Source organism: Polypterus senegalus, chromosome 8 (assembly GCF_016835505.1).
Source record: "Polypterus senegalus isolate Bchr_013 chromosome 8, ASM1683550v1, whole genome shotgun sequence".
NCBI lineage: Eukaryota > Metazoa > Chordata > Cladistia > Polypteriformes > Polypteridae > Polypterus > Polypterus senegalus.
Genome location: NC_053161.1, coordinates 13,504,817 through 13,517,970, shown reverse-complemented (window position 1 = coordinate 13,517,970; position 13,154 = coordinate 13,504,817). Strand labels below are relative to the sequence as shown.

The 13,154-nt window shown below is 39.5% G+C and overlaps 1 protein-coding gene across 3 annotated transcripts in view; it reads right to left on the bottom strand.

The window, feature by feature from the left end:
* Positions 1 to 3,378: 3,378 nt before the first annotated feature.
* Positions 3,379 to 13,154, bottom strand: part of LOC120533799 (protein mono-ADP-ribosyltransferase PARP11-like) — a 58,306-nt gene continuing 48,530 nt past the window's right edge. For all 3 annotated transcript variants that reach the window (XM_039760758.1, XM_039760760.1, XM_039760759.1), the window contains one exon: positions 3,379 to 3,791. In XM_039760758.1, the coding sequence (XP_039616692.1) occupies positions 3,502 to 3,791 (290 nt within the window). In that variant the 3' untranslated portion in view covers positions 3,379 to 3,501. The remainder of the gene's footprint in view (positions 3,792 to 13,154) is intronic.

Sequence of the window (13,154 nt, the reverse complement as noted above, 5' to 3'; positions counted from 1 at the left end):
TAGAGCTGTAGCCAGGGATTCCTTAAGTATGGACTCCAATGGCTTGTGAGCAGAATCCACAATAATTTTCCAGATATACACATAGGGTGGAAATGTTTACACCCAAAAAGAACAGCATACACCTTCTTCTCAATCTGAGCGTAATTCTGTTCTTTTGAGACTTTGAGGCATAAGCGATTGGTTTATCTTCTTGCAGAAGTACTGCACCGAGGCCACTCTTTGAAGTGCTGACTTGTAGTTCTAGTTCCTAGTTTGGGCTCTTTGCAATCAGATTTTTCATCTGCTGGAACTCAGTGTTATGTAGTTGTTGCATGGGTGCATTATCATTTGAGAGTCAGAATTGCATCTAGCTCAGCTTTATTTTGTGGTGGCTCCATTTCTTTTGAGCCTTCACTTTATCTGGGTTAGTTTTAATGCCCTCACGTTAGTATGTGACCAAAGTAACTGACTTCTGATACTTTTGTCAGGGTTTAGACATACACATTTCTGGCATGTCCATTCCAACATAGCTCATAGGCTGATGCTTCTTTTTGTTTGGCCACATACTAAGATGTCGTCAATGATGGCTGCTACTCCGCGGAGTCCTTCATACATTTTGTCAGTCTTTCTTTGCAATTTGTCCTGCACCATAATAATGCCAAATGGCAAACGGAGAAAACAATGTCAGCCAAGTACAATGTTGAATGTGGTGAGTTTGGATGACTGCTCTGTAAGGTTGATCGCCCAGTAACTGGATCTGGCATCTAGTACGTTGAAGTATTTTGCATCAGCTAATTTAGGAGTGATGTCATCTAGGGTCAGTAATGGGTAGTGCAGCCTTTTAATTGCCTTGTTGAGGTCCTGCGGGTCCAGGCAAATTATTATCTTTCCTGTGCAAGGCTTTTCTTTGACCACTAGTGCATTCACCCAGTCAGCATGTTGTTACTTTTGTAATGATTCCTAGGTATTCCATACTGTTCTTTCGACTAGCTGCACAATGTGTACTGGATTCTCCGATGTGAGTATACTACAGGGGTAGAAGAAGGATCAAGACTTAAACTGCATTCACCCTGAAACTGCCCTATGCCTTTAAAGATATCTGCAAACTTGTGCATAATGCCTACATTCTCAGTCGTGTCTGTATGTATCAAAAGCACAAGCTTGATTAAGACCATGTCAAGGCACGCTTTCAGTCTAAGAATGGGTATATTTACACCATAGCTGGCAAGCCTCCTCTACATCTAGCTGTTCTCCACCATAATCTGAAAGGTGATGTATTGATGTTTTCATCTTGACATGCCTAAAAAGCTTTTATAAATTGGCTTGTTAGTATTATGTTTACATGAGCTCCTGTGTCTAGTTTAAATATGACTTTATAAGATAGCAGGCCGACTTCACTTTCTGCATATGTTTGCTTAAGCTTTTTTCGGTTCACTTTAGTGATGGCTTCTATAAAAAGCTCATCTGACTCCTCAAAATTAAGGTTCCTGACAGTGTGCACAGGTTTTGGCATATGAAGTTGCCAAGACCAGCAAGCCTTGGGGAAGTGGTTAAATTTTCCACAATGTTTGCCCTGAGCCCTCTTGCAGGGCACAGACCATTATGTTTATGCTCTTGCGCACATTGTCCACACACAAGGTGGTCCTTTGAACATCACCTCAGCATGTTGATGGAACTGTCTCCACATTTCTGGCAAGTTCAGTGACTCCTAATTCATGTTCAGTGTTAGGACTCAACTCCCGTAGAATCCATCTTCATATTTATTGGTGAATTCAACCAATTCTGACACCATATAATATCTTTTGTTTCATGGGTAAGGTTACATTTTTTAAAAGAATGTAAAGTTAACTAGAAATTCAAGACATAATACAGTAATCCCTCCTCGATCGCGGGGGTTGCATTCCAGAACCCTCCGCGATAGATGAAAATCCACGAAGTAGAAACCATATGTTTGTATGGTTATTTTTATATATTTTAAGCCCTTATAAACTCTCTCACACTGTTAACATTATTAGAGCCCTCTAGACATGAAATAACACCCTTTAGTCAAAAGTTTAAACTGTGCTCCATGACAAGACAGAGATGACAGTTCTTTCTCACAATTAAAAGAATGCAAATATATCTTCTTCTCTTCAGCAGCAGAGAATTTCAGAGAGAGAGAGAGAGAGATTGCTCGCAAAGAAAAGCAAACAATCAAAAAATTAATACGTGTGCTTTTAAGTTTCCCGCGGCATTTTTTAGAGGAGCGTCAGTATCTTCTAAGCAAACAGCCTATGTGCAAACAGCCCCTCTGCTCACATCTCCTCCGTCAGGCACAGAGAACGTCAGAGAGAGAGAGAGAGAGAGAGCGAGATTAAAGCAAACCATCCAAAAATCAATAAGTGTGCTTTTGGAAGCACCGCGATAAAGCGGCATTTCTTAGAGGTGCGTCCGTATCCACTAGGCAAACAGCTTCTGTGCAAACAGCACCTCTGCTCACAGCCCCTCCGTCAGGCTCAGAGAATGTCAGAGAGGGTGAGATAGAGGCAGAGACAAGCAAACAATCAAGCTCCGCGCGGGATGCATATCTTATAGCATTGAGGAGTTTTAGTTAATATGTAATACATGCTCTGATTGGGTAGCTTCTAAGCCATCCGCCAATAGTGTCCCTTGTATGAAATCAACTGGGCAAACAAACTGAGGAAGCATGTACCATAAATTAAAAGACCCATTGTCCGCAGAAATCCGCGAACCAGCAGAAAATCCGTGATATATATTTAGATGTGCTTACATTTAAAATCCGCGATAGAGCGAAGCCGCGAAAGTCGAAGCGCGATATAGCGAGGGATTACTGTATTACAAGAACTGCTCATTGTTCAAATATGTTTTTTTGCAGCAATCAATTAATACTTGAAGAGGGACTGCCCCACACTTGTTGTTCTCGTGTTGATGCTTCTCAATGTTCATTACATCACGGGATAAACACATTGTTCATTTGTTGGTGCTTCGTAGTGATTGACACTTCACTGAGGAAAGCTTGTGTCATGTAGTGAGACTGAAAATATCGGGAATGAAAAGAAAGTAACTGCTCATCTATTAATCACACATGGCCAGCTGTAAATTAAAATTAGTGGAAACATCGGTTTTAAGTAGTAATGGTGTCAACTCATTTGGCTGTAAATTGGTGCGTGATTGTAATGACAATCTCTACTGTTTCACACTGAAAAAGCTGTTTTAAGACACCTCTGTTTAACATTATAAAAATGGCAAATCAGTAGTGTTCAATTTGACACAAGTCCAATGGCGCCATTATCTAAATTAAGTATTACGCTAGTGCCAAAAAACTTACCAACACAGCTGACTACAGTTCTAAAACAAAAGTAACAAGAAAAGTGGTTAAAGACATTAATTACTAGTTGATTAAATTTTGTTAATTTTCTTATCTTCTTTTTGTAAGTATGTTTAGCTGTCATCAAGCTACTTTGATGTATAAAAATGTGCTATATTATTACATGTTGTTATTGTAAAATTTGGTCAAAATAATTAAAATGCAATTACATATTCAGGGTACATTTGGCTGCTATCAAAGATAACATATATGTTAGGGTATTTTATATCATCCACACAGCTATCATACAAGATTCTTGTGGTGCTCTCTTTTTGAGGAGGCCTCTTATAGACTTCTCTTCCTGTAGTATACTCTCCAACAAGTACACGAGCCAGAAAAACAATTCTGGGCTGATACCAGCCTCCATGTGGTGATAGTACATGCAGCTGTGTATTTTGTTTGCAAAACTTGGTTGCGTAGATTGCATGTCTTGCAAAGTAGGTTCCTAAAAAATTGAAAACAACAAGGTGTTAAAGAAACATAGATACATATAGAACATAGGGCTGATTCCTGCACTGCTAGTCACCCCACAGTACTCCACATAGGGACTAACTATTTTTGCAGCAACAATGTACGGGTGTTCCCTAGACAGAGGAAGATTCAAAACACCTTTGTTTATATACCACTCACCAACTAATAATATATTATATATATATATATATATATATTATAATAATATATATTGCACTCTCCTTCCTATTGATGTGCCCCTCTCAGCCTCAATAACCCTTGTGGCAGAAGGGGGCGCTAGTGCTCCCTTGAACCCTCAGGTACAACTCCAGACACCAGGTAAAAGTCCAAGACTCTTTATTGTTTTCTACAGTGCACAAAGCACCCTCCACACTACTCATTCAATCACTACAATAAACCAAATGTTCTCTCCTCCTCGCCCAGACACTTGCTCCTCTACCTCCCAGCTCAGCTCGTTGTCTGGAGCAAGGCACCAACCTTTTATAGCCCCTGACCCGGAGGTGTTTCTGTCCCAACAGTCCATAGTTCCTTATTCCTTCCGGGTCAGGGCAATTAGTCCTTTACTTCAACCTGGGAGCACGACATTTCTTCCTGTCACGTGACCGTGACTTACTCCCAGGTCACATGGCATCACAGAGCCCATAAGTCCCCCCACAGCAACTCCTGGTGGTCCCCAAGGTATCCAGCAGGGCTATGTATAAATACTACAAAGTCCATAAGGCCCTGCTGGACTTCGGGGCACGATCCTTCTGTCAGGAGAGCTCCTCCTGGCGGCCTGGGGGTGAGGACTGGCATGGGAAGCCGGCAGTCTTCCACACCCTGTAGGTTGGAGCAAATGGCAATCTCCCCTACAACTGGTGCCTTAGTATCTATATATATATAATTCACTAAGGGCACGTAAGACAGTGAGCGCAAGCAAGACAGAGAGCGCACGCAAGACAGAGAGGCAAGCCCACCAACTCACAGAGCCCCGCTCGCCAACTCTAAGATCATGACATACGCTCGACAGAGCCCCGCCTGCCAACTCTAACCAAGGGCAAGCAAGACAGAGAGCGCACGCAAGACAGAGAGCCACGCCCACCAACTCTAAGACCATGGGATACGCACGACAGAACCCCGCCCACCATCTCTAATCTTACTTCCGCGTCCACTGTCGATCTCGATCAAACAGCAATAATTAGCAAACAAACAAAGATAACTGGCAGTAACAGTGCAAAATTCACAATTGGTATGCCAGTTTGAAAAGATAAGTTTTGTGGGTAGTTTTAAAATGTGTTATTGAATCAAGCTGATGTATATGAGAGAGAAGAGAATTCCCGAATTGTAGAGTACTATTAGAGACGCTCGAGCTCCCATAGCACAGAATTTGATGTGTGGTACAGAAAGTACAGCTACAGATGAGAATCAGAGTGAGCGAGATGAGTGTCAAGTCTGTAGGAGATCAATGAGGTTGTGGAGAGCTTTAAATGTTAAGAGCGGTATTTAGTATTGTATTCTGTAGTTAACAGGAAGCCAGTGAAGTTGAGAGAGAATCGGTCTAGTACGTTCAGTGGATTTAGAACAGCAGGTTATTATCCTGGCAGCAGAATTTTGAATAAATTGTAAGCTATGGATAAGTTTTTGTGGGATAACAGATAGAACAGCATTACAGTAATCTATACGTGAGGTAACTCGGGCAGTAACCAATACTTTAGTACTGTGTTGCGTAAGAACAGGACAAGTCTAGAAATGTTTCAGAGATAGAAGAAAGCAGTCCGAGAAATGTTACTTATACGGGAGGAATTATATAATAATAATAATATTATTATTATTATTATTATTATTATTTAATAATTGCCATTATTAGTATATAAATGGATATAAATAATTGCATGTAAAAGATTCGCCAAAATCTGTTGTATGTAAACGATACTGTTTAAAACGTTATTGTTTTTTCATCAGAAAACCCGGTTTCCACGTCTACCTGTATTAGTTTAAATGGCACTTTTACCACTCGCAATAGGGCGGACGCTCTGACTTATCGTGTCGACTGGGCAACACAGTGAATGCGGCGTCTACCTATATATGTCTATGTTTTTCGTAGCCTGCTACAGGAAGGTACTCTCTCGGCCATTGGCATTGGTTTCGCTCCTTGCTATTTTCATTATACTGCGACGGTGGTTTCCTAAGCCTTTGTTATACTGAATTCCTTTCTCACCGTTTTCCGTTCCTATTCTTACACTGGCTTTGGCTAATTTACTTTATTTCTTCAGTCACTCTTGATATAAACTCAAAGAGTATTCAAAGAATAGAAATTTATAAGAAGCATTCGCAAAGTATAACAATACCAGTAGAAGAAAGTAATCCCGAAGTTCTCTTTTCACTGTTGCAGATGTCATTTGTATTTGCCATGTACTATTTAAGGAAGCTGCCAACTGAGGACCTGTAAGGTGTCTTTGTCCAAATAATTTAGGCCTTTCTTTAGCAGGTTCTAGGACTGATGGGTTTGAAGTGGTTTCCATGTTAACACTGCTGCAATGGCAGCACTAGGCTCACCCTGGAAAGTTCATAACTGTCTTCCTTCCAGTTTCTGGAAACCTGCATTTTTATAATTTGATACTTTTTGAGCTTACTGCATCCCAGATTAATAGGTCATCAAACCCTACTAATTACAAATGGATGTGTGTCACTCACTTGCTGGGAAGCTGATGTGACACTAGAGGATGCTGTCACTCCTCAAACCCCGCAGACAAGCATCCAGGACACCAAGTAAAAACACCAGGAATACTTTAATTTCTTTTCTTCCTCAATATTGTGCCACAAATCAATAATACAATAATCACAATATTCCTCCTCTCCTCCCAGCAGCTCTGTCACGCTCCCTCCCAACTCCGGCTCAGCTTGCTGGGTCTTCACCAGTCCTTTAAATAGTCCTTGACCCGGAAGTGCTCCTGTCCTTCTGTCTATGTGATTCAATAGCACTTCCGGGTCGGATAAAGACTTGTATTTTTCTTCAGCCCGGAAGTACTTCTGTTCTTCCGTCCCCGTGACTTGGGAGTACTTCTGGGCAATATGGAAAATAAAAATCCCCTTGTCTACCTGCAGCATCACATGGCGGTACCCACGGTACCCAGCAAGGTTGTGAATCCAAATTCTATCTCCCATTACGCCCTGTGGGAATCCAGTGCACCTTTATGCTGCAGGGGAGACGCCATCTAGCGGCCTGGATGTGTCGACCGGGATGAGCTGCCAGCCATCCATCACACTGATTAATGCCTGGTAATGTAGAAATGCCGACATTTAATCTTTGGCCCATAAATTGAGCTGTGGTTCTTTCTCATGAATATCCAAGTTGTGGTATGGGGGTTGGCTTTGAGAGTACCAGTGGAGAGGGTTCAGCTTCTACAAATAAATATCTATTTTGTTAGTTCCCTGTAGACTAAAAAATTTTAGTTTAGTAAAAAGATTTTACTTTAACCCAATCAGAATCACTTTAACAGACATCAGGAGTTGGCAAATTAACATGTTATAAGATCTGGAATGTAATTGATTAAATCTGAAACTCTTTAAAAAGCGTGTGCAACCCTATGCAATCAAGTTATTTAAAGATTTTTAAAATGTTTTTCCAAAAAATAATCAACCTATTTTTCAGTTAATCATTACTGGTTACAATATTTTTCTAAACATGAAAAAGATCTGACATGATTTGTCTTGATTTTTGCCTTTACAACAACAAATGCTGAAATTTCATAAAGGGTGAGAAGACGTTTGATCTCCACTTTATCAAATATCTACATATCCACAGTATATGGGAACTAATTTAATAGATGTGGCAAAGTCTAAGTAATATAAGTTGGGATAATTTTTTAAGTGTGAAGACAGTTGTGGAGATGCAGAGCATGTTTACATGTGTTTTTTATATAATACAGGAGAAGTTTTTAGAAGCAATAAGATATTATAGAAAACTCTGTGGATAGACAGGGAGATAAAAGGAAATTACAAAGGAAAAAATAATCTGTATAAGGCATATGTGACTAATAACTCCAGCACTATGTGTAAGGCACTTAAATGAATGAGAGCAGCAGTTTAAAAAGAACATTAGAGAAGCTAAAAGGAAGCTAAATAGAAATACTAGCTTAAACTACCTACTGTTGCCCAAGCTTCTAATGTCTACAACATCAGCGTTTGTGGAAATGTGAAAATGAAATAAAAACATATTCAAATGAAAGAGTGACATGTAATTTACATATTCATATAGTGTATAAATTTGATCTTTCATGCTATGTAAATACATGTATTATTATAATATGGTTAATTAATTAATTCAATTCTTTGCAGTACACAGTGTTTTTGGTTTTCCCCTCCAGTGCATAAATGTATGAATATTCTGGTGTGCCTATCCTGGAGTAAGCAACATATAGCTTACAATGGGAAAAGCATGGACTTTTTAAGTTACTGTCTGCTACCTCAAGTAATGGGTCTTGAGGCCTTATTTATAGTCATAGGAAATGCAAGTCACACAGGATATTACAGTCACTTAAAACTGAAAGGCATGTCAGTGGGTATCATAGGAATGCATGGAATGAACACATCTTTCCTTCAGCACTGCCAGTTAAAATTGTCGCTTCTATGATGTTTGGCATGAGTTTTGTCACATAGAGCCGTTGTTATGTGCATGCACATGGGAGACAGATTAAGGGCTTTGGTGATAGTAATTAACTGCAAAACCAAGGATTCAGTGCTGTGTTCTGCAGAATGGAAGATAGTCAGCTGTTCCACCACTGGTGTCACTTCCTTTTAACCACACTCCTAAACATGCCCCTACCTGCCTGGAAGCCAAATGACCAGAAGTTTGGCCACTTTGAGTTCAGTTTACTTCTGTGCTCCTGTCTGAAAGGACATCATCCAAAACTTGTTACATGTTTTTCCTTGCTTTCTTAGTTCAGTTATACAGGGTGACCAGGGTGATGCCCCAACACTTTGATGATGTTTTTTCTCCTCTTATTACAATGCATAATTTTGTACTGATTTGTCAAATAGATTTTTGCTTTTTGGGGGCATTTTGTAAGTAAAATCAAGTTATTTTAAGCAGCCAAAATAATTTGTAAATGTGAGATCACAGTTTAGTTGACTTCAGAGTTTCAAGCGAAATGGTTCATTCTACAAAGAAATACAAAGTGTGTAAAAAATAAAAGTATAACATTTAAAACTGAACCAATGAACACAGGTATTGTGAATCACAGTTGTATATTCGACACTTTCAGCCTGCATTGAGTGGTGAGGAGGTGCATGGTGTATTGCAAAGTGGGGAGAAGCGCCAAGAACAGAAGCATTAATGACCTAACTATCGCCCACACCCCTATGTTAACAACCAGTACCGAAGTGAAAATTTGTAGGCATTGTAAACAATGGTGCAAAGTGGGCTAATTTTGGGAAATGACCCGTGTCGTGTATTGCTTGAAGTCTGAAATAAACTAAGCAGTGATCTAGTGCGAGGATTTGGCTTATACATCTTGACCTCCAATTGCACCAAAAGTCTGAGCCTGGGTTGGTGGTAGGAAGGCACGCAGTGCAATGTGAAGAAGCATTGAGGGGGTATTGAGGACGTCGTCATATCGGACTCGTCTTCTTATGCTGCGTTCCATTTCCATAGGAAGTCGGATGTTGAAGCTGGAAATGACGTCACACACAAATTCAACACATTCCAAAAAAGCATCCAAGAAAACCTTTGTTGTGGTTTCTCCATTGGAATAAATAACAGTTGATAACAAAGCATTAGTCAATATTTTGTACATCCAAACACCATGGCAACATGTACACAGATAAAGGTTGGACAGTACTGTGTGCATGACTGACTTAATGAGACACAAATAGACAAAAGTGGTGATAAATAGTATAATACTACACTTTTGGCTAAAGTTCATGGTATGCGTCACCATTTTGGATTGATGTCATGATCTGAAGTTAGACAAACTTGTACTTGACAGACCGGCCAAAAGTTTCCAAGTTGGAAATCTGGGTTAAAAATTCCAATTAGGAACTCCAACTTCTCATTTCAAATGGAACACAGCATTAATTCAAAAGCGACCCAGTCACGTATCTCAGCAAATGCAAGTGGCACTGGATAATGCAGTCATTTAAAATTGAAAGGCATGTAAGTGAGTATCATAAAAAATGCATGGAATGAACACATTTTCTCCTTTAGCACTGCTAGTAAAAGTGTCACTTGGAGTGGTGTTTGGAGTGTTGGAAAGACATACGGTGCTGTGTGAAATGGGGGGAGGCACCCAGAAGCGTTAAGGACAGAAGCATCAATGACATGAATATTGCCTACATCCATACAAGGTTTGGCAGAAAAGTAATGAGACTGATTTTTTATTTACCAAAGTTTTTATTTTTTTCAAACATCAATGTTATCCCCTTCAAAGTAGTTCCCTTGGGCAGCTACACACCGATGGAGACGTTGTTCCCACTGTTGGTAGCAGCGCTGGAAGTCTTCAACCGGTATGGTCTTCAGCATGTCCGTTACACTCTCTTGGGTGTTTTCTAAAGTCCCGAAATGACGTCCTTTGAGGACATTTTTCAGTTTAGGAAAAAGGAAAAAGTCACACGGACTGAGGTCAGGTGAATAAGGGGGCTGGAGAACCACAGGAATGCCTTTTGAGGTCAAAAATTCTGTTATGGAGAGGGCAGTTTTTCGGCACCATTTTGGCACAGACCTCTCGCATGTGCAAATGTTCAGTCAAAATTTGATGAACAGTAAATCTGTTCAAATTTAATTGTTCACTCAACATTCTTAATGTTAAATGACGGTCTGATCTCACAAGAGTGTTCACACGTTTGATGTTTTCATTGGTTTTCAAAATTGAAGTCCTCCCTGAACGGTGTTCATCTTCAACGTGTTTTCTGCCTTCCAAAAATGATTTGTGCCAGCGAAAAACTTGAGCTCAGGATAAAGAATGTTCCCCATAGGCCTGTTTTAACTTTTCAAACGTCACACTTTCCGTTTAATGGCACAACGTTGCTCCAAATTCCGCTGTTCCATTTTGGGTGACGCACAACCAAAAACACAACTTCACTAATAGCAGTCACAAAAATCACGTAGTTAACGGAAGGAGTTGAAACTCGCACTGAGCTATGGGAGGGTACTGATACTTGTGCTCTATCAAGGACAACAGCGCAGCGTTGCCAGATCGCTTGCAGTGTTGCCAGTCTCATTACTTTTCTGCCACACCTCGTATATTTACAATTAGTACTAAAAGCAAGGTTTGGATGCATTGCAAACAACTTTGCAAAGCTGGTGGTACAGGGAAGGAACCAGTCGTGTATCCCTTGAAGAGCTATCAACTATGAAGTAAATCGAAATGTAATCTGGAGGGAAAGGCCAGCTTATATACACTGGGCGAGAGCCCAGAAGCTTTCAGTCCATGAGTGGTTGGAAGGCATGCAGCACAGTTTGAAATGGGAGGAAGCATCTATCCATGAATGTTGAAATGTCTGACTCGTACTCTTAGTTCAAGGTGAACAGCTCTTCCAACACCATACTGTTGTGCAAACTGTGGCATACAAAAAAAAAAACCAAAAACAACAAGATCCCCCAGGGTTTCAAAGTAGTCTATAATGTCTGTATGGTACTAGGTACTATGGTATCTCTGCTCTTAACCCCTTCCGAAATAATACTGCTGTGCCAGGACATGATGAATGTTTAATAGAGTCTTCCGTTAAAGTGCACACCATTAATACTGTAATAAGCAATCTCAATGCACGTAGAAAACCTAGGAAATACGGCATAAACTCCAATAATCTAATTAAAATCACTATTTTAGAGGAACAATGTATTAAAACTATAAAAACAGATCACAGATTAAACAAAAAATACACACAGAGCGGCGCTAATAATAATAATTTAGTTCCTATTCCAAATAACAATAACGCATAGTACTCATCTCTGCACCTCCGAAACATTAAATATGGCACTATTAAATGTTAAGAGCTTTAACTAACAAAACGTTTTTTATCAACGATCTTATTAGTGATAAAAAAATAGATCTTATTGCACTAAATGAAACGTGGCTTGAATTCAGATGCGCGCAGTTTTAATCGAATCTGCGCCTCCGGATTACAGTTTTACTCATGCAAACCGCCAGGGAAAAAGGGGGGGCGGATTGGCTAACATTTACTCGAGCCGATTAAAATGTAAAGATGTCAGTTTTGGTAAGTTCAAGTCCTTTGAGTATCTCGCCGTTGTTATTCATGGAGATTCTCAAGTTCTAGTACTATCCGTGTATAGACCTCCTAAATATAACGCGTTTTTTGAGGAATTCTCTGACTTAATGTCAATTTTAATTACTAACTATGACACACTCCTAATAGTTGGCGACTTTAATTTTCATATAGATAATCAGTGTGATCTAAAAGTAAAAGAATTTATGAACCTCCTGGATTCTTTTGATTTGAGACAACTCATAAATCAGCCTACACATAAAGCAGGTCATACATTAGACTTAGTGATTACTAAAGGACTGAAAGTTGATATAAAACAGATCATTGATATTGGTCTATCAGACCATTTTCTTCTACTTTTAATATAGAAATAATGATAAAAACACTCATGAGAAGCATATTGTTAAAAACGCTTCTTTGATTCGCAGCAGCTTTAAAACTTACAAACATTTTAAGCAATCAGTCCGTTTATAGTGCCAGCTATAATAGCGAGGACAATGTAAATAGTAAGGTGGAAAGATTTAATTCTAAAGTGAGAGCTGCTGTTGACATAGTTGCACCTGAAAAGACAGTGAAAAAATCTTCTAGCATTGGTATACCATGGAAGACCCAAAGAGTGTCTGATTTAAAGAGAACATGCCGTAGAGCTGAGCGTCAATGGAGGAAGACTAAACTTACTATCCACCACGAAATATTAAAAGTCAAAATAACAGAATACAATAACACTGTCCGTCTTGAGAGACGCTGCTATTTCTCAAGATTATAAATAACAATGCTAGTAATCCTAGAGTCTTATTTTCAACAATTGATCGCCTACTAAACCCAGGTAGCTCAAAGGAATGCCTCCTAAGTGCTTCCAGTGAAACCTGTGAGGCTGTCGCTGTATTTTCAATCAAAAATTAATGATATTAGAAATAACATAGTATATCTCCCCAACACTAAGGATCCCCTAAACCCCAACATCCTGTTATAAACAAATTAAACTCTTTCACTAGGATAGATTTACCTGATTTACAAAAATAATATCTCAATTAAAACCCTCCACCTGCGTCCTTGACCCGATACCAACAAGGTTTTTCAAAGAAGTATCAGGCGTGCTAATTGATAATGTTCTGACATAGTAAATTCGTCACTA